Source organism: Xenopus laevis, chromosome 8S (assembly GCF_017654675.1).
Source record: "Xenopus laevis strain J_2021 chromosome 8S, Xenopus_laevis_v10.1, whole genome shotgun sequence".
In the NCBI taxonomy this organism is placed as follows: domain Eukaryota; kingdom Metazoa; phylum Chordata; class Amphibia; order Anura; family Pipidae; genus Xenopus; species Xenopus laevis.
The window spans coordinates 8,656,660-8,678,582 of NC_054386.1; the positions used below are offsets into that span (position 1 = coordinate 8,656,660).

Here is a 21,923-nt window from a genome sequence, read left to right on the forward strand (position 1 = left end):
AAAAAAATTTCTAAGTCCTAAAAAACGCTGGCGTATTTCTTTATTATGGGTGATAGGCTGAAAAAGATCGAAAATTTTTTTGGGGCTCCTCTCCTTTCCCCCCTACATTTCCTAACTCATGGAAACTTAACTATACAGTGGGCACATGTGTAGGGCAAAATAAAAATTTTATTTGATGTTTTGAAGGTTTCCCAGGCTTGTGTAGTGCTGCTACGAATACTTCCATTGAAATTTGGATTTGGTGCCGTATGCAAATTAACCATCGCTAGCGTAACTTCGCTTTGCTTGGCGAATTAACGCTAGCGCAACTTTGAAACCTTCCCCTGAGCGCAACTTCGGATTTTAGTGAATTTGCGGAGCGCTGGCGAAAATACGCCTGGTGAAGTGCCAGCGCAACTACGATTTTAAGTGGAGGTCCCACATAGACTCCATTATAATCAAATAATCCGAATTTTGAAAAATGATTTCCTTTTTCTCCGTAATAATAAAACAGTAGCTTGTACTTGATTCCAACTAAGATATAGTTAATCCTTATTGGAAGCAAAACCAGCCTATTGGGTTTATTTAATGTTTAAATGGGTTTGTAGTAGACTTGGGTTATGAAGATCCAAATTACGGAAAGATCCAATATCCGGAGAAAAAAAGGTCCAGAGCATTCTGAATAACAGGTCTCATACCAGACCACTTCAAACTGAAATGTGGGAACACATCGCAGCTGCATCTGTATTGGCTGCATTATGATCCGATAGTTGGGCCCTAGAACCCATGATTGGATCATCCCAATATCGCCCATCTCAATGTGACCATATCGGGGAGAGATCCGCTCGTTTGGCGACATCGTCAAAACAAGTGGATCTCTACGTGTATGGCCACATTTAGTGTGTGAAACGCATCAGACAAGAAATTACCTGTACAATATTTTTAAGAATGTGGGAAAAATTTCAAATATTTAGGCACCTTTAAAGGCTAATGCCAATTGAAATTGTTCCATTTATTTCCTGAATGATGAGGCGTCCTGATCACCCTGAACTCCCCCATGTAAACAAGTTATTTTTCCAGGAATGCTGGATATTTTATATTATCGCATCCCATACTTGGTGTGATGTTAGGTGGTCTTTTTTTACCCTAGCCAATGAATAACCAGGCTATGGGAGGAGCTCTACAAGAATTGTTTGGCTCCTGTAGTGGTATCAAGGTTGCCCGTGAAGATGGATGAAATTGTAATCTGAGGAGCCGTGAGTACATTGTTATGGCTCTCCTCTAGTGTATAAATTGTGCTGGGATTCGTGTCAGGGGGTGGTGGGACTAATATGTGCAGATGGATGAATGACCGGCTCAGGAGAGGCTGCTTAATTAGGCTGCTTCATTCCATCAGGAGCCCTTTATCTGTCGGCTCACACGCCAATGCAACTGCTGTGGGGGCTACGCTGGCTCCCTGCATTGTATCAGGCAAGGAATAGAATGTTGTGCCTTCTCATTGTATCAGGGATGTTGCTTCCTTTCTGCTTTTCTGGTAAGGTATGTTGTCTGTAGAGATGTGTGAGCATCAATGAGTCCGACCCTGCAGCAAGGTTTGTGTCTATATTGTGCAGCGGATTAATGGCTAAGTGCTGTGGCATTACAATCCCTGATGTACGTTGGGCATTATTATCCTGTTCTTCAGCATCGGGCCTGTACAATAGAGGCCGGTTGTGGGCCAAGGTGTGTTTTCTGCATGTATTCCCTTTAGTCACAATTGCATAAAAACATTGTGTCTTTAAAAAACCTTTCACCTGCAAATGCAGAAAATTGTCTTGTGCTGGTAACCAATACAGAGAATTTCATTTATTGTTAGCGATTTACATTGCATGTTACTATGTAACACCTCCTCGGAGAGATAATATTGTAGCAGTAGTGATTGTGACTTAGTAAAAGTGATACGGCAAATAAAAAATGAATATCTGCTTAATCTGATGTTGTTGTGCATTGGTCAGTCTTTAATGGAAGAGACACATGCTCAGATTCGGGGAGATTAGTCGCCCAGCAACAAATCTCCCCTTTTTTGGGGTGACTTATCGCCCCAAACTGCCTCCCACCGGCTAGAATGTAAATTGCCTCATGAGGAAACAATGTGCTCCAAGTGCCATCCCGCCAGCGATTTAGATTCTAGCCGGCGGGAGGCAGTTCGGGGACACATACTCAGATTTAGGGAGCTTTAGTCGCACAGCGATAAATTGCCTCTTCTTCGGGGCGACTAAATCTCCCGGAATCTGAGCATGTTTCTCTGCCCTAAGAGTGGTAGCACACGGGTAGATTAGTAACCAAGCGATAAATTTCGCAATTGCTTGCAACTAATCTTCCCGAAATTACCTTACCACCTGCAAGTATGTTAATTGCTGGCTGGATGGCATAAGTGTCACTTTGGTTTTCCGACGTTTCCTTGTAATGCAACTTCGGGCGACTTCGGAAAACACTTATGCCATCCCATTGGCGATTCACATTCTTGCCGGTGGGAAGGCATTTTGGGTGGAGATTAGTTGCTCCCCATGTGCCACCACCCTAAGGAATACTGTTTTTGACAAGTTGTTTTATTTGCGGCTAAAACAAAAAAAATAATATTTTTTAAAGTGCTTTGTAATGGCTTATACCTGTACATTGAATTAAAAATACAAATGCTCCAATTTCTTATGCTCATGTTGGTGTAAATATGTGTATAATGCTCCTTTGAGAATTTTTTAGGCCCTCTATATGAGAGGTCCCCAACCTCTTTTACCCATGAGCCACATTCAAATGTAAAAAGAGTTGGGGCGCAACACCAGTATGAATATAGTTCCTGGGGGTGCCAAAAAAGGTCTGTGATTGGCTGCTTAGTAGCCCCTATGTGGACTGACAGCCTACAGTAGTCTCTGTTTGGCAGTACATCTTGTTATTATGTTAAAACTGTCCTTCAAACCTGGAATTCAAAAATAAGCACCTGGTTTGAGGCCATTGGGAGCAACATCCAAGGGGTTGGCTCACAAGCCACTGGTTGGGGATCACTGCTCTATATCGCATAGAGGCAGGAACACAGGCTTATCAGGCAATGTTTAATGAGTCATGGTATGGTTAAAGCTAATTATTGCAGTGATCATATATGTATATTTATAAAGCACTACTAGGGTACACCGTGATGTACAATTCATCAGCATTATACTTCAAGTTTAAAGTACAAGGTGGCCATACAAATCCAAAAGTTGACTTGGCCCCTCTTATAGTTTCATATATGGGACCTTCCCAGCGACCTGCCTGAACAATATCTGAATATTATAAAATGATTAGTTATGTAATTGTATAACTATCTGCCAAATCATGGTCATTCACCTATTCTATGTCCGTTTTGGCTTTGTTCTCTAATTTGGCTTTTGTCTTCTTAATCTGATTTCCCAGGGTGAAGAAACTGAAAGAAACACTTGTGATCATTCAGCAATTAGACAAAAATATGAGTAACCTCCGCACCTGGTTGGCCCAGATTGAGTCTGAATTATCCAAGCCTGTAATATACAGCATATGCGATGACCAAGAAATACAAAAAAAGCTTTCTGAGCAACAGGTTAGATATCCCTGTATTGGTGTATATTTGTCCACTGTTTCATCTGAATCGCCAGCCTGAACAGCAACACCTCTGCTGGCTAGTGATGGGTGAATAAATTCGCCTGGCGAATTTCCGCGTTTGACAGCCGGCAAAAAAAATTTGCGAAAATTCGATGCATACGACTTTTCCGACGCGCGTCCAAAATTGACACAGGTGTCAATTTTCGACTTTCACAAATTTTTCGCCGTTTCATACATTTCTCAGGATTTTTTTGGCGAACCGAAATGGGAAAAATTCCCCGTCACTACTGATGGCCAGTAGCATGCAGAAAACTCATGTTGGGCACCTAAAATAACATCCATATTGTACCATAACAAAAAGAGTAAAATAACTATGAATACATACAGTAAGTAATTGAAGAGAACATTGTGCACTGGCAAATTTTACTTATGCATACAAGGTCCTGATACTCCATTGAATTTAGTGCAATGGTACTTTTTTATTTTGACATCTAGATGAGAATTCTTATTCACACATATATGCACATATTAGGGCTAATTATTTAAAGGGATCCTGTCATCGGTAAAAACATGTTTTTTTCAAAACGCATCAGTTAATAGTGCTACTCCAGCAGAATTCTGCACTGAAATCCATTTCTCAAAAGAGCAAACAGATTTTTTTATATTCAATTTTGAAATCTGACATGGGGCTAGACATTTTGTCAATTTCCCAGCTGCCCCCAGTCATGTGACTTGTGCCTGCACTTTAAGAGAGAAATGCTTTCTGGCAGGCTGCTGTTTTTCCTTCTCAATGTAACTGAATGTGTCTCAGTGGGACATGGGTTTTTACTATTGAGTGTTGTTCTTAGATCTACCAGGCAGCTGTTATCTTGTGTTAGGGAGCTGCTATCTGGTTACCTTCCTGTTGTTCTTTTGTTTGGCTGCTGGGGGGAAAAAGGGAGGGGGGTCATATCACTCCAACTTGCAGTACAGCAGTAAAGAGTGATTGAAGTTTATCAGAGCACAAGTCACATGACTTGGGGCAGCTGGAAAAATTGACAATACGTCTAGCCCCATGTCAGGTTTCAAAATTGAATATAAAAAAATCTGTTTGCTCTTTTGAGAAATGGTTTTCAGTGCAGAATTCTGCTGGAGCAGCACTATTAACTGATTCATTTTGAAAAAAAGATTTTTCCCATGACAGTATCCCTTTAAGTAGGTTTAGGCTTGACATATTTTTTTCTTTTAAAATTGTTGAATTTTACAATAAAACAATATGACCCTCCATTTTACAGCATGTAAATAAATATGCAGTTTCATATCACAAATGGATATCATACAGATTTTTACATCAACAATTAACAAATATTAACTATTTTGACCGGTTTCTCATTTATTTGATATTCACTATTGCTCAAAACACATGAAAGAGAGAATTAGTAAACACAATTTAAAAATTACATGAATGGGATGACAACCCACTTTACCCAGAATTATTAATCAGCCTTCCCCATGAGTTTATGTATAAATTCTAGTGATGGGCGAATTTGTCCCAAGTTTTGGTGCTGGCGTCAAAATCAACGGCGTCAAAATCGACGAGTCAATGCGGTACATTGTTGCCGGTGTCAGAATTGAAAATGTTGACGCCTTCGAAGTTTCACTGCAGTTTCGCAAATTTATTCACCATCGGCGAAACGTGGAGATTCACCGCAAATTCGCACCTGGTGAATAAATTCTCCCATCACTAATATATTCCTTTTTGTTGTCATCTAAAGTTTCTACATAAATTGACCACCTCCTGTTTATTTTTTCCATTCCATTCTGAATCTAAGAACTTCTTGAATACATAATCTATATAAATATGAGAGTACATCTTTCAGAGTGGGGGATTTCTCTATTATCCAGCATAAAAATATAGATTTCCTAGTGGCTGCCATTAATAGTTGACAAAAGTCAAGAACTTCAGTTGACAAAAAAGACATTATTTGTCATAATGGATTAAACTTTCATGTCTAAAAGTGCAAACTCTGGACCCAATTTAATATTTATATTAATTGAATCTTTGATGAATCGTTTAATTTTCTCCCAAAAATTTTTTTATCATTGGACATGACCAAATATAAAGGAAAAAGTCAACGTTATATTCTTTACATTTCGGACAAAATTATACTTTTGAGAAATCAGCAGAGTTCTGAAATAATAATCCATAGCCTAACTTTTTTTTTAACAGAACCTACACCAAGACATTGAGCTGCACAATGCTGGTGTTGCCTCTGTGTTGAATATCTGTGAGCGTCTTCTTCATGATACTGATGCATGTGCAAATGAAACAGAGTGTGACTCTATCCAGCAGACGACTACGAGTCTTGATAAACGGTGGCGAAACATCTGTACAATGTCCATGGAGAGACGACTGAGGTATCCTTCTAACATGAATTACATACATCTATACTTTTGGACTGGCACCTAGAGAGGCCCAAAGCAGTGGATGGATACAAGTAAAAAGCTTTCCCTGCTTTTGATTCCTACTCCTGGAGATGTTCCTTGAGAGCTGGCCTTTCATGCCAGGTTTCCTAGTCTTGTCTAGGGATGCAATGAATCTATGAATTGCTTCAGAATTCAGCTGAATGCAAGCTCTTTGTGTAGGTTTTAGCTTTGTCCAAAAATTTGGCCAACTGTATCCAAATAAAGAGAGTAATGGTGTGTGGCTCTGTTCCTAAAGATGAGTGAACGTGATTATAAACTACAATAATAGAGGGTCCCCCGTCCAAGGGTAAACAAAAGTTCAAAAACGTACAATTAGGATAAGAAGAGACCCAATAATAGTGCAGTAGCAAAAATAATTATGTAAAAAAATCTTTATTAGGATGTGTAGCCTTGTAACGCGTTTCATGCCAAATGGACACTTACTCATATCAACATTTGCATTTTGCTTATAGTGCTGTTCAGTTCTTTCTAAGATATACAGTCTCCATAATAAAATTCAATGGTTTATGTTCCCCTGCCTGTATTTAGCATTCTCACTTTTGTCTCCACCTCTCTGCTAATGAATTATATTAAGAATTAAGTAGCCTGTAGTACTTTTTTTAAAAATGATATGAAATGCAACAGATATGTCCAGCACTGTAGTGGGACATTCCACTATATGATTGTACGAGGTAAAGTCGTACTAACAAGGCAATAAATCCCCTGGGCAAATTGAGAACAATAAAAATGTCTTGACCACATACAGCTTGAGAACCTGCTAATAAACAGCCATGAGACTTGATGATCCATTGAGCATGTGAATTGGCTGTTGGCTAAAATCAAGGCTCCTGTTTCAGTAAGGAATACAAACGTTTACATTCAGTAACGTAACTAGAGGGGACGGGCCCTGGTGCGGGGCGTGCAGCCCCCCTCCGTACGCGATTTTCCGTCCGGAATCAGTGGTGCGCAAGTGGGTGCGGGCCCTGGCCCAATCGCATCCCCCTGCTCCCCCGGTAGTTCTGCCACTGTTTACATTGTTTAAATTGTTTCTATCCTTATTTTCAAGACTAACACACTAAGGGGCAGATGTATCAAGGGTTGAATTTACGAGGGGTTAAATCCCTCGAAATTAGACTGGAGAATAGAATCGAATAGGGAATTCGGGCGAATTTACGCGCTGTCGAATGGGCGAATATTCGCCCGGCGATTGAATATTCGATCGAAGGATTTTCATTTGATCGAATGATCGATCGAATGCCTTTTTATTTCATCAAATTCTTAGAAAACAAGCCTATGGGACTTTCCCATAGGCTTTTAAAGCAATTCGGTAGGTTTAATCTGGCGAAGTAGGCAGTCAAATGATTTTTAAAAGAGACAGTACTTCGACTATCGAATGGGCGAATAGTCGCCGCGTTTTTTCGCTCAATCTATTCGAATCATTCTACTCAGGTGAATTTATGCCAATTCGATAGTCGAGGAACACAAAAAACTCCTCGAAATTCGAGTTTTTTCCCTTTATTCATTCACCCGAGCTTAGTGAATGTGCCCCTAAATCATCTATGTATTCTAGGGAATGCACAAAGTGTAGCAATGCAGTCATGACTTGCTTTTTTTATGATGAAGCTCTAAGTAAATATTTAGTGAACGCATGAGAATATATGCTGACACTGTTGCTAAAGCTTCAGTAGTAAAAGCTGAACCAAATATAAAGGATTTGGTATGGCTATAACAAAAAATAAATAAAATGAACAACACGGCACCTGCAAAGTATCAGATCTACTGCTAAACTATCCGTGCAATCTCTAGGCAAAGTTCAGTCTCTAATTTTAAACATTTAATGGCAGAATTGAAGAAACCTGGCACTTGTGGCAAAAGTTCCTGGAAGACTATTCACGATTTGAAGAGTGGCTGAAAGAGGCAGAAGTTAAAGCTGCTTCCCCAGAGTCCTCTGAAGTCTTATACACACGTGCAAAGGAAGAACAAAAGGGGTTTGAGGTTAGTCATTGACGTTTATCTTCTGCTTAGCCCTGTGCCACTGGTTCATTTTGGCCATGAAATCAAGTTTGCGTAGTCTGTGCTTAGGTGTAAAAAATGTCTTATTAAAATACCAGCTACAAGAGATTTTTTAATAATGTTGATTTTGGGCTAGCATTCATTTATTAATAGCGTGGCTTGTTTGTATCACAAGAATTTCTTTTTGGTGTAAGACCTTGTCCAAAAGGTAATAGAAGGTCCAATCTGAAATGAATACGGTCACTGTAAGAAACATTTCATGAATGTGTTAATGGCACCTCAGTAAGGGGGTTCAGTGACCTTGCCGTCTCCACTAACTGCTCCCAACAGAGTATAGCGATTGAACTTATATAGCTTAATCTAGTCCTAAATAAGAAAAATAAGTTGATTAACATTAACTACTGTATATACTCGAGTATCAGCCGAGTTTTTTAGCCCCCAAAATATGCTGAAAAACTCTACTTCGGCTTATACTCGGGTCAAGCGCAAAAATGGTCGCCGGCGTCTTAGAATAGTCGCCGGTGTCCAAGAAAAGTCTCCAAGAATATTCACCGGCATCAAAGAATGGTCGCCGGCATCCAAAAACGAGACGCCGGCACCTCCAATGGGAGCAGAAACCCTCAATTTTTTATTGAAACTTACCAGAAGCTGCTGCATTTCTCACCCTAGGCTTATACTCAAGTCAATAAGCTTTCCCAGTTTTTGGAGGTAAAATTAGGTACCTCGGCTTATACTCTAGTATATACGGTATTCAAATATGGGCACATAAATATCTTTGGTCTTTGGCTTTCCACTACCTTGTTTAACCATGCTTCCAATGCCTTGAAACAAGGTGGTTGCCAGTGTGATTATCTGCATTGCAGCTCCTCGTTGATTAAGGTTAGAGAGGATTGTTTAATTACACTGTTAAAGATGGTTGCCATGAGTTTACTGGATTCTGTTTCAGCAGCAAGTGCCGGAGCAGAGATATCCCACACACATTTAGTAAGGGTCCATTTAATTCTGAATCTCCATGTAGTTTTCCCTTTTACTTACTGTAAGCTGCTACTGAATACACGCTTATATGATCAGGGGTATTCATACTAACTGCAGGTATGTGCCATTTGCATGACACTCATTATATAAATGTTAAAGGCAATATACCCATGTTGTTTGCAGACAAGCCCAAATTGTCAGTCTTATTTTGTGACGGGGCATATTTATTCTGTGACAGGGAAGTGACCTCAAGTCTTGTATTTTACAGCTTTAATCTGAGGTTGAATTCAATGGACACTGCTGAAAAATCTGTAAATCAAGTTGGTTAATGCTCAACAATTCATATGATGGGATATACAAAATGTAAAACAAAGGCAGGCCACATTATCATAAAGTAAAACATTAAACGATCAAAACGGATCGAAATCAAAAATATTTATTACATCAACAGAAATATACAAAAATCATACCAAAATAAATGACATTAGCCCAACGTGGTCTTCCTTAGGGGGAAAAAAATAAAAATTCACAAAAATGACCTTTGGGATAATGTCATTTATTTTGGTATGATTTTTGTATATTTCTTTTGATGTAATAAATCTTGATCCAGAGTCCTTAGTTTTAATTTTTTTTGGTTATTCTAATTTTGGAGACTCGCCTGGGGAGCCTCCTTTGGATTTGCACCTCACACTCATTACATTAACTGGGTGTGCGCCTCCTAACTTCATATTTCTATACATTATCATAAAGTAATAGGTTTATATGGTCCTTGCAATAGTGCAAGAAAAGATAATTACCGTATATACTCGAGTATTAGCCGAGTTTTTCAGCATCCAAAATGTGCTGAAAAAGTCTACCTCGGCTTATACTCAGGTCAGCGGGCAGTAGCTGAGATTGCAGTCACTTCTAATCATTCCTATACCAACAGTACACTTGGGGAGAGACTGCAATATCCCACAACGCCCTCTGTTGGTTATATGAAAGAATAACAGTGACTGCAATATCACACAGCGCCCTCTGTTGGTTATATGAAAGAATAACAGTGACTGCAATATCACACAGCGCCATCTGTTGGTTATATGAAATAATAATAGTGTGCCCTCTCTTGGTTATATGAAAGATTAACAGTGACTGCAATATCACACACAGTGCCCAGTGTTGGTTATATGAAAGAATAACAGTGACTGCAATATCACACAGCGCCCTCTGTTGGTTATATGAAATAATAACAGTGACTGCAATATCACACAGTGCCCTCTGTTGGTTATATGAAAGATTAACAGTGACTGCAATATCACACAGCACCATCTGTTGGTTATATGAAGGATTAACAGTGATGGCAATATCACACAGCGCCCTCTGTTGGTTATACGAAAGATTAACAGTGATGGCAATATCACACAGAACCGTCTGCACATGGTAGTGGGACAGTGGGACAATGCACACAGTAATCCGTTTGGCAATTGTCTGTCACGATCAACTTTGCAAAGAAGTCCGGTTGATCGCTGGGGGGGTCGCTTTGGCAGAATGTGCGCTGCTGGGAGACAGGGCTGTAGTTGTGTCTAGGATTATACTCGAGTCAATAAATTTTCCCAGTTTTCGTAGGTAAAATTAGGTACCTCGGCTTATACTCGGGTCGGCTTATACTCGAGTATATACGGTATCTTATATACAGGGCTTAAAATACTACATCCTATTTAATGTTTTCTTAAGTATGTATACGTTTCTCTGAGAACTTGCAACTCCACTCCAACTTGTCTTTGCTTTCTGTAACATGCAGTTTCAATGATAAAGTTATACAGAGCGCATGGAGTTTGACATTTTATAATCTGTGATTTTTAGGCATTCCAGAGACAAATCCATGAACGCCTTACTCATCTTGAGTTGGTCAATAAGCAATACAGGAGACTTGCCCGTGAGAACCGTACAGATGCAGCCAGTAAGCTCAAGCACATGGTCCACCATGGAAATCAACGTTGGGACATCCTCCAAAAAAGAGTGGCTGCAATTCTCAAAAGGCTCAAGGTTAATATTACTAAATATACTGCTTGTGTAGGTAGTCACTTTAGGTATGCAAAGATTAAGTACTATATCATCTTCTGCGGCCAACACACCTAGTTATATTGTTAAATTTCATTAGGGCAAATATATGAATATATGCCTACCAACAACATTAATCCGTTTTCAGTAAAAGGTATGAAATTATTCAAATCATTTTGATCACCGTCCTTCTAAGTGATTACCTGCTCTCTCACCCAATGTTAATTCACTTTGCTCTTTGTTCAGTGGATGAGGGTCTACCGTACCCCTTACACTACTGCAACAAATCCACTTAGTCACCAGGGCACTTGAGACTTAAAAAAATATATATTTTTCTTGACGTTTTGGAACTGTAAAAAGTCCCTTTATCTAAAGCACAACCATACAAATAAAGTTTCACTTTCTGCATACTCCAGTTTTTTTAACGAAGGCAATGGCAGAATAGGGGTTAAAAGTTTATATATAACATCACACTTGAGGGTGGGGACGAGGATTTATTTTTTCATATTGAATGTGAAAATGTTTTTGTATTGTTGTGCTTTTGAGAAAGGTACGTTTTAAAATTATGAAACGTCAAGCAATTGGAAATAAATATTTTTTAAGTCTCAAGTGCCCTGGGGAGAGAGCAGAATCATTTTGATCAGTAGTGGACAAAGGATTTAAGGTGGCCATAGACGTAGAGATCCATTCGTTTGGCGATGTCACCAAACGAGTGTATCTCTCCCCGATATGCTCACATTGAGTTGGGCGATATCGGGCTAATCCGATTGTGGGCCCTAGGGCCCAACAATCAGATCATAATGCATCTGATATGGGCGGTCAGATTGCGGGACCACATACGCACAGATACGGCCTCGATTCATCGGGATTTTTTAACCTGCCCGACTTTCGTCCAGATAACGATCGGGGAAGCCCATCGTATGGGCCCACACGCAGGCTGATAAGCTGCCAACTCGGTCTTTCGGCAGCTTTTATCGGGCCATATATGGGGTCCTTAACAAGCACACCCAGGCCTCTCTTCTGCAACTCTACCTGGTGCACGAAGGCCTGGGGAGAAGGCACTCCACTAACCGTATACAAGCAATTAGGCACCAGCACTCAAGGCATTGCCTCTATGGTTGACATTGTCACTGTTTCATTGGAACTACCTAGATGGGCATTTAATGTAACCGCTACAATTTTTTTTGTTTGCTTGTTTTAGCACTTTACCAGTCAAAGGGAAGAGTTTGAGGGAACAAGAGACTCTATCCTTGTCTGGCTTACAGAGATGGACCTTCAGCTTACAAATGTTGAACATTTCTCTGAAAGTGACGTTGAAGAGAAGATGCGGCAGTTAAATGTAAGTAATACTGGTACCATGAGATTCGAGATGCAAATGTTTATTTGTGTTACAAGATATTTCAACAATCCAGTCTAGAGCTTAAATTTAGTGGTAATTAGGGTTGCCACCTGGCCGGTATTTTACCGTCCAGGCCGGTAAAAACGATGGTTGATCCCAATGTTGTTAATAGGGAAAATTATAAATATATAGGAAGGCCGGTATTTTTTTCCGGAAAAGGTGGCAACCATAGTGGTAAATAAATAAATATATATATATATATATATATATATATATATATATATATATATATATATATATATATAATGCTGCCCTTATGCTGGCCCTGTGCATGTTGATTCTTTCTTTCAACTGCCTTATGGTTTTACCACAATAGATTAAACTTAAAAAGAAAGAATCAACATGCACAGGGCCAGCATAAGGGCAGCATTAGATACAGAAAGGCGTGTTGATGCCAATAAGCAAGACATAGCACAACAACCAGTGGCCAAACACTGGAAGGAGGCAAAACATGATCCAGCTACATTCAAATGCATGCCAATATATATAAAGGTCCCCAAGTGCGACCGAAACGTTGGACACAATGCTGTGTTAAATAAAAGCACGTTTGAGTGATCTACAAATGAGTGTGCTGATCCTTTATCATATATACTGTAATACAACACTTGATCGTGCACCTCAGCAAAACAGGAGAAAAGAGTGCGGACACCCATGAGACTTGTATATATATATATATATATATATGTGTGTGTGTACACATCTCACACACACATGTTCCCTGCCCCTAGTTGGTCTTGAAGTCAAAGGATCTCATTTGGTTTTGTTACCACTTTTATCAGGATATCTGGTTATTTTATTTGGGCGACTATGAACCAAAATTACTGCACAAGAATTTGAGAAATCTAGGGCAAAGTGGCATGGTCTGTAAGCATCATTAGAATTAATTTTATAGCAAAACTACTGGATATTCGGTCTTGATAAAAATATGTACAAATAGATCATCTGCTTTGCCCTACAATTTAGTCTTTACAACAGCAAGTGTCTGCATTCTACTATCCTGAAATCAAGCAAATATTATTTGATCTCAACCCTTTTGCTCTGTAGGAATTTCAGCAGCAGATCACACTGAACATCAACAAGATAGATGATCTTATTGTTTCTGGAGAGCACCTGATACAGAAAAGTGAGACGATGGATGCAGTGGTCATTGAAGAAGAGATAGAAGAACTGCTCAGATACCGTCAAGAAGTTTTTGGGCGGCTGTCTCGATTCCACCAAAGACTGACCTCTAGAAATCTGGTAAAATTTGTCTTCCATTTTTCACTCAGTACAGCACGTTTCAAATTAAAAGCAAACTATAATAGTCTGTGCTCACTGGCAACAGTTCCCCAACCAGTTCAGCCTCAGTGTAATGCAACCCCTCCCTCATCTTGTTCACTTGAAGTGATGGATCCTGGGCCTCTTGCTTTCCATAGTGGGTGGTTAAAAGATTTTCTGGAAAGCAGAGAGACAATGGTTCATGGGAGCAGACATATCATATACAGATATCAGACTTATGACTAATTTCCTTTATATCCCTTTCTCTGTGAAATGTCTATGTAAGTTTAGAAAATGTTTATACGTAAGCCCAATTGAATGAGCTCAAGATGCTGCTTACAAAGGATTATATCCTCTTTATTATAAATGTTTGCCATAATGTTAGTTGTTTGGGTTTTTCTTTCTTCACATTCCAGCTGTTAGATGAAGAAATTGAAACCTCTGAGAATGATACAGATGCAGAAGATTCAAGAGAGATACAAAACTCTTCATGGCATTCACCAATCCATGGAGCGGACACTTCTCACCCGTCCATGTGCCACTTGATGCCTCCAACCCTTCCCCATGAGAGATCTGGCCGTGAAACTCCTGTCAGTGTGGACTCAATTCCACTTGAATGGGACCATACTGGTGATGTTGGGGGCTCTTCTTCACATGAAGACGATGAAGAAGGCACTTACTTCACTGCTTTATCAGGTAAAGGCAAATAATTATGTTGAGTGCATTAACATAGTATTACGTTTATTGTCTGTAATAATATGGTTTCAATGAGAAGCCAGTGGTTTACCATTTTAAACCCTTGGTTTGTGATATAAAACTTTAAACCTTTATAAAACATGGTTCTTCCAAAATGTATATGGCACACAGAAAATGACATTATTGTCTTTCAGATGTAGAAATTCCAGAAAATCCAGAGGCATATCTCATAATGACCACCAAATCTGTACAGGAATCTTCTGGTAGGCACCTACCATTGCATGGGCCTCAACATGGCACCGTGGTTGTGATACACACTACCCATCTCATGTCCTTTCATTTACAGCATCTCCTCTATTGCTTTGTGTCAATACCATGCTCTAAACCCACACGCTATAATACAACACATCTGCCTTGTTATTAACAGAAGATAGGTGACATGGTTGGTTCGCTGCTGGGGAAATATGAAATCCTTTGAAGATGTTATATTAGATTGGCCTACTCTGTGCTAGATATGCAGTGGCCTATTAACATACACAATGGATGGCTCTTGTGTATTTTTGTCTTGTTGATTTGTCTACACTGCCTCTCACACGTTTAATGATCTACTGTATTCAATGTCATTATTTAAGTACCATATTTTGTATTTTCACAGTGCTATTATATAAATATTGTATATGTATGTGCATAATGTTTAATATTGCTGTGGCTAAAAAGATTGTGGGATGCATGCGATGCCTACTGATCACTGGACTGGCTTTTTGGTGCACCATAAATAACTTTCCTTGGAACCCTTGACTTAATGGCAATGTTGGCTAAAATACATCTTGTTCATGTATGAAAGCGCGTTTTGTAATAGCTGCAAATTAACTTCTGGAAAAAAAATCCATAAATTAATAGACACCGAGGTGTATTTCCAATATTATTTTTACAGGAGGAAAAGGTGTTGCTGTTGCTTTCTACTTACAAATAGGGCTGGATTTAATCTTTTTGCTCCCATAGACCACCTGGGTCCTATAGCGCACCACCCTACAAGTGCATGTGCCAGCCCTTAGGCCACCTGGGTCCTAGCGCCCACATGTAAGGTGTGCACCTCCCTACAAGTGCTCCCCATTGTAGCAGCATGCTGCCCCTCAAATTTTGCCGCCCTAGGCCTGGGCCTCGCCACAAATCCTGGCCTGCTGACAAAACAGATAATTGCGTGCTCCGTCTTTCTGTCTGATATAAGAACAACTTGTATGTTAACGCTAGTGCCCCTTCAATTATAAGAAATGTATTTTGTACTTAATAGGTCAACCTGATGTCAAAGTTACTCCTTGGCATTCTCCTGGCAAACGGAGGTCTCACAGAAAGCATGAGAAGGGGCCACGCACAGCTACAACGGGAACAAACACAACCTTTGATTTGGTATCTGTCTTCCCAAAAATGATTTGTATAACTTGTATGTAACCTTACATGGGCTGATGGGTTTTAAACATTTCAGACCATTTCATCCTAACTTTGTTTTAATATTTGTACCCCTAAAGAAAGCTTTGGCTGGTCAATCTTTTGTGTGTACAACAAGTGCAATCTATTTTTTGTGTGTTTGGTTTTAAAGTGTGGTAATGTATATGGAGACTCAGACTGAATTTCCTTCAATCTATTTGTAGTCTGCAATGATGCCTAGCACTGCTGGTATAGAAGACGGCCAACATATAGCATCAAGTACTGAAAATGAGCAACTTAAGAACCAGGGTCTTTCCGGTATAGCAAGTCCAGAGACAGGTAAAAGCGTGACATCCTATCAATAACTTATCATACACCAGATGCAGAAAACAAAGTACCACTGGCCAGTGTGTTATCCCATAGCAACCAGAAACTTGCTTTTATTTTTATGTCTGCAGGAGCCTGCTCAAAGTTAATTGCTGCATGGTTGCTATGGGTTTCTGCACTATTGTCGATTTACCAATTGTTATTAAATCATCCACAAAGCATATATAGAACATTCTGAGCCCTCTTTTGATATTTGTAAATATATTGTTGAATTGGGTAAAATCTCATATCTAAATTGCACTTTGTAAAGCACCAGCAGTATAATTATTTTTTCAGTTTCGGGTGCTTATGCTTCCTTTATATTAATGTGAATTAAATAATAATATGCTATGTTTTTAGATATAGCAATAATGCCTTCTAGTATTTTTTTGGGCTTAATAGGAAACCCATTTTCAAAGATTTCCTGCACACAGGTGTGAACGAGCGATGGGAAATTATCCAGGCTCAACGCCGCGGTGATGAACTGCGAATGAAGCAAAACCTACAACAATGGCAGCAGTTAAACTCAGACTTGAATGATATCACTTTGTGGCTGGATAAGACGGAGACTGATCTCGACAGTATGAGTAAAGTGAAGCCAGCATGCACCATACAAGAACTCAAACAGAAAGTGATTAAGCTTAAGGTGTGTAATCCCATTGGAAGTAGCCTGGCGTTACTCTTTAGCAAGAAATCAAATGCCTGCTTTGCCAACAGACCCCCAATAACATGCCTATAGTTACCATAAGATTAAAATGCAATGATTTTGAATAGAGTACTTGTTTGATATCACGTAAAGTTGGCCATATACAGACTGCCACCACCTGACCAGTTAACATCTTATTTGCTCCTATTATTATATATCACATTTTGATTGACTGTCAGGTGAGTGCTAAAGTTCTGTGGCTTCAATCCATTCCCAAAAACTCTGTACAGAACGTCTGTGCGACTTCTTTACTGGCCCTGTGGCCAAAGAATTGGCTACGCATGATCTGACACACCACCTCTGGGTTTTTTCTGCTGATTTAATCCAATTCCCTCTGACTAAATTACTAATTTCCAGTATAAATGAAATTAATGGAATGCTAAGTGCATATTATTAACCAATGGCCAATGCTGATTTTCTCTGCATTCTTTTCAGGATACACTGAGAGCGTTTGATAACTTTAAAGCTCTAGTGATCTCCGCAAACCTTGGCTGTAAAGCACTCCAACATGAAAATGATTCAGAATCTGGGAATTTACTTAACAGACTTCATGGGGTGACTCTACGCTGGGACAAAGCATGCCATGAGAGGGACAAATGGACGGAGAGTTTGCAGAGGGAGCTCATGCAATGTGAGGTAGGCCAAATGCAAAATATGCTTCTAGTGATATATACTGTATTTATAACTATATTTATAACTGTAACTTATACATTGCTAGAGGCAGATAACTAAGTCTTTTCCCCAAGCCAATATCTGACCAACAGAAGTCTAGGTATATGTAATATTCCAACAGCAAATGTGAATGTGCCATGCACCATAGCAGATGGGAGGACAGAGCAGAGAGGGGAGGGTGGGGAGAGTGACAGGGGAGGGAGGGGAGAGCGACAGATGGGAGAGGGAGGGGAGAGCGACAGATGGGAGAGGGAGGGGAGAGCGACAGATGGGAGAGGGAGGGGAGAGCGACAGATGGGAGAGGGAGGGGAGAGCGACAGATGGGAGGGAGGGGAGAGCGACAGATGGGAGGGAGGGGAGAGCGGCAGTGGGGAGGGAGGAGAAAGTGACCGAGGGGAGGAAGGGGAGAGTGACAGGGGAGATAGGGCAGAGCGACAGTGGGGAGGGAGGGATGAGTGACCGAGGGGAGGGGAGAGAGTGGCAGTGGGGAGGGAGGGGAGAGCGTGTTTATATTTTGTATATCTCTTTTATATCTGGAAAGGTCTATTCCCTTTGACAGATGAATGGCTAGTGACGGAGGGTCTATATCTATTATTTGAAACCCCCAATCCTCTGTTACGAACGCCAGGCCCAAGACAGGGATGGACTATAAGGGCAAATGGTCAACTGTGGACAATAGTCACTCATATAACTTATAGTAGGCCGTACAAATAAATGATCTCCACTCTGTTATTTAGATTCCAGAGTGTCAGCATGTCTCTTATGCCCTTTTGCAGAAGTGTTACTTAAATAGTTGATTTCGCCCACCTTGCCTAAAATTAGTAGACATCAGCTCAGGCATTTGGGACCAGAAGACTCTTATGTTGCAAAACTGCACATCTTACAGGAATGTATAAATATATATGCCAGTAAGTCTCCTCACCAGAACATGTATGGTATTTCCGTGTACCCCTTGTCACAATTACTGTATATGCCTTCTGAAAGCTATATAACGCCTGGTCCAAGAGGTGGGTCTTTGGTGAGTCCTTGCGTGACATTCTGTGTGTTACTCCAACAGCTTACCCAGACAAAACTGTTATGTTGTATTCTGTGTGAATAATTTGACTGACTATTACTAAAGATTTTCCTTTACTGAGTTTTTTCTTACGCGAGGTCAAAATGGTAATACTAAAAATACCATCAAGCGACAGAAGGGAGGGAAGGGAGAGCGACAGAGGGGAGCAAACATGGACTAGGGGTAAGCAGAAGACACAGGTACCTGCCCAGCACCCCCCAATAACTGGGACTTTACTGCCTACCCCTAGTTCCGGCTGTGGTATTATCAGCCAAAAACAATAGGTACTCCCTCTCCATTTTGATTCAAGTATGACTGCTTCATTTGCTGCTATGCCGCTCATTTTTTAAAGATCATGTATACGAGATATCATGCAATATTTCTTTCAGGATGAGCTCTTATATAAAACAAAAACAGAAGAGAGGAGACTGAGAAATCAAGTGACAGACTTCACTGTGGACCCAGATGTACTTCTGGAAAGACAAAAGGAGCTATTGGTAAATAGATATAATTATTGAGTGGTACGTGGGTCTTTATGACCATAGGGAAACAATCATTCTCAAGTAATTCTTGTCCACCAATGTCAAGTTCTGCTATAGGCAGGGACTGCAGATGGGGAAGGAAGATTCTTGTTGGGAGGCCTCTGGTTTTTAACCATTACATTTCAAGAAAACCTTACCCTCAAAATGTTGAGGATTAATTGCCTAGAAGGGATCAGGCTATTGGCATATGTAGTGGTATATTGCCTCGCCAATTAAAAAAAACTAGCCTCAGGCAAAATGGCATCAGCACTACATGTAGGTGATTAAACCCTCAAAATGTCAACATTATCACTATGAAGCAATAATTCTGTGTGCTCCATAATCAAGGCTGACGCACAAGCCAGAAAATGCTCTTTGTGTAATAAAACTTCTGGCTTCCACAGGGAGAGTTAAGGTGGCCATACACGGGCCGATAAAAGCTGCCGACAGACCGGGTCGGCAGTTTATTGGCCCATGTATGGGGGCCCCCGACGGGCTTCCCCGATCGAGATCTGGCCGAAAGTCGCCAGATCTCGATCGGATGGGACTAAAAATTCTGTCGGATCACGGCCGCATCTGTTTGTTGATGCAGTCCCCCGATCCGACCGCCCGTTCCCGTTCGCTAGGATCCGATCGTTGGGCCCACCTCAAGGTGGGCAAATCAGAGAGATCCACTCTTTTGGCAACATATATTTTGTAATTTCCAGGGGAAACAAAGCTGCTCCATGTCTGGTACTTGTGAACTAGATATTAGATTACCAAATCACAGATAATCTCACGGCATAATAGTCTTCTCCTAACAAAACTGTCACAACAAAGGGAGAATGAAGGGTGTTGGGTACTGGTAATCTAATCAATATTGCAAGAACAAACCCTGGAATAGTTTAGTAACTGAAGAGCTACAGTTTGGATATTGGACTTTGTGTTAAACGGTTGTACACAAGCAGTTATAAAAAAACGCTAAACTTTAGATCAAAACTAAGCATTGTGACCTTCTCAAATGCCTGTAATCTCTTTAGCAACTAGAAGATCGCCTACTAGGACTGCAAGGTCAAGTCAACACTTTACAAGACATTTCCGGTTGCCTGCTGAATAAAAGGGCAGGGGATGAGCACACCGAAGCCAATGAGAAGGTTCATGTGGTGAGAATAAAACTGAAGCAGCTACTGAATGGGGTTTCTCAAGAGTTGCAGACTGTTCAGCAAGCCCTGGTGAGTATAAGCACTCGCTCTGAGCTTCCTATTTTATACAACATGCAGATGAATTGTATCTGTGTGTGTGTCACAACCTCAGAACATCTCTGTGCCAGCGATTTAGATTCTCGCCAGTGGGAAGGCTTTTTGGGGAGATTATTTGCCTGTAGAAGAGGTGATTTGTCGCAGAGCGACTAAATCTCCCTGAATCTTCTCGTGTGTCTCTGCCCTAAAGTGAAGACCATTGAGGATTTTAAAATAAATAATCTCTAATACATTATAAGGTCCTTTCTGCTTATAGGGACGTTCTGGTCACAAATCCATTACAAGACATTGATTGTTACGTAACTATTTATATACAGTACTTGTTATGTTCTGTGAGGAAATCTGGTTCCCTAACCATGTTAATAATTAAGAAACAAATTGGCATGTGAGCTGATGACTTTCAGAGCTCTGCTGGGAGTGACAAGCAAAATTAATTTATTTTCTTTCCATGAACTTGATATCAGTCTGTAAATAAGGCGGTATATGTTTAAACAGCTTAGTCCTTTGTTTACTTCACTGCAGATTCATTTACATTTCAGCTGTTGTACAATGTTTTTCTTTATGTACTGAAAGTCTAAGGTCTGGTTTTCTCTTTTCCTTTTTAGAGCTCCTCTCAGTTATTCTGAAGCCTTAAGGGCTAGTCCACACGAGGAGATTCGGGGAGATTTTGTCACCTGCCTCACTGAGGCAACTTCGGGTGACTATAGAAAATGCATTGCCGCGTGTGCATTAGCGCAGGCGACTTTTCATTGTAGCCTATGGGGAAAAACGATGAGGCAGTTCGGGGGGATAGTCGCTCAGAAGACGAGGCGATTAGTAGCCAGGTGACAAAATCTCCCCGAATCTTCTCGTGTGGCCTTACCCTAAGGGCAGAGACATGCTGCGATTTGGGGAGATTAGTCACCTGGTGACAAATCTCCTCTTCTTTGGTGCAACTAATCTCCCCGAACTGCCCCCCCTGCCTTCCCGCCAGCTAGAATGTAAATCGCTTGCGGGATGGCACTCGGAGCGATTCGTTTTCCGAAGTCGCCCGCAGTTGTCTCACAAGGAAACTTCGGGCGACTTGGGAGAACGAATCGATCAGAGTGCCATCCCGCCGGTGATTTACATTCTAGCCAGCGCCGGGCAACTAATCTCCCCGAATCGCAGCGTGTGTCTCTCTGCCCTAAAAGCTCTGTTTCTTTTTATTTGTTTAGGACTATTCCCAACAACACGGAATAGATTCCTTGTATTCAGGACCCTCAGCGAGTCATGTAAGTAGCCTGTGCTCTCATTTTTATATGTTTATTAAAGGGACACAATCACATTTTTGTACAGTGTACAATTTGTATGTACAGTTAGTGCTGCTCACTTGCACAGAGCAGAATTTCTTTAAAAATCGATTTATAAAGGTAACAAATTCCAAAATGACAGCCGCGCATATTCCATTTCTTTTTAAACCATAAAATTGGTTTTCCATTTTTTTTTTCAGGCTGAAGTTGACGCAGCATCAAAAAGCACAGTGAGGTAAGAAGAGTTTGATGCAAAAGTTTCCATTCAACTCGGT

General features: G+C 40.5%; 1 protein-coding gene across 5 annotated transcripts in view; it reads left to right on the forward strand.

Moving 5' to 3' along the window:
- The window catches only part of syne2.2.S (spectrin repeat containing, nuclear envelope 2, gene 2 S homeolog), a 35,764-nt gene that overhangs the window by 12,265 nt on the left and 1,576 nt on the right, over positions 1–21,923 (forward strand). For 2 of the 5 annotated variants that reach the window (XM_018232294.2, XM_018232291.2), the window contains 16 exons: positions 3,406–3,568; positions 5,780–5,967; positions 7,860–8,010; positions 10,846–11,028; positions 12,245–12,382; positions 13,487–13,681; positions 14,116–14,395; positions 14,590–14,658; positions 15,687–15,802; positions 16,045–16,159; positions 16,606–16,832; positions 17,328–17,528; positions 19,008–19,115; positions 20,159–20,350; positions 21,574–21,630; positions 21,849–21,883. In XM_018232294.2, coding sequence (XP_018087783.1) covers positions 3,406–3,568; positions 5,780–5,967; positions 7,860–8,010; positions 10,846–11,028; positions 12,245–12,382; positions 13,487–13,681; positions 14,116–14,395; positions 14,590–14,658; positions 15,687–15,802; positions 16,045–16,159; positions 16,606–16,832; positions 17,328–17,528; positions 19,008–19,115; positions 20,159–20,350; positions 21,574–21,630; positions 21,849–21,883 — 2,418 coding nt within the window. Of the gene's footprint in view, positions 1–1,080; positions 1,236–3,405; positions 3,569–5,779; positions 5,968–7,859; positions 8,011–10,845; positions 11,029–12,244; positions 12,383–13,486; positions 13,682–14,115; positions 14,396–14,589; positions 14,659–15,686; positions 15,803–16,044; positions 16,160–16,605; positions 16,833–17,327; positions 17,529–19,007; positions 19,116–20,158; positions 20,351–21,573; positions 21,631–21,848; positions 21,884–21,923 lie in introns of those variants that run through there. The other 3 variants (XM_041574816.1, XM_018232292.2, XM_018232293.2) reach the window with 3 other exon arrangements.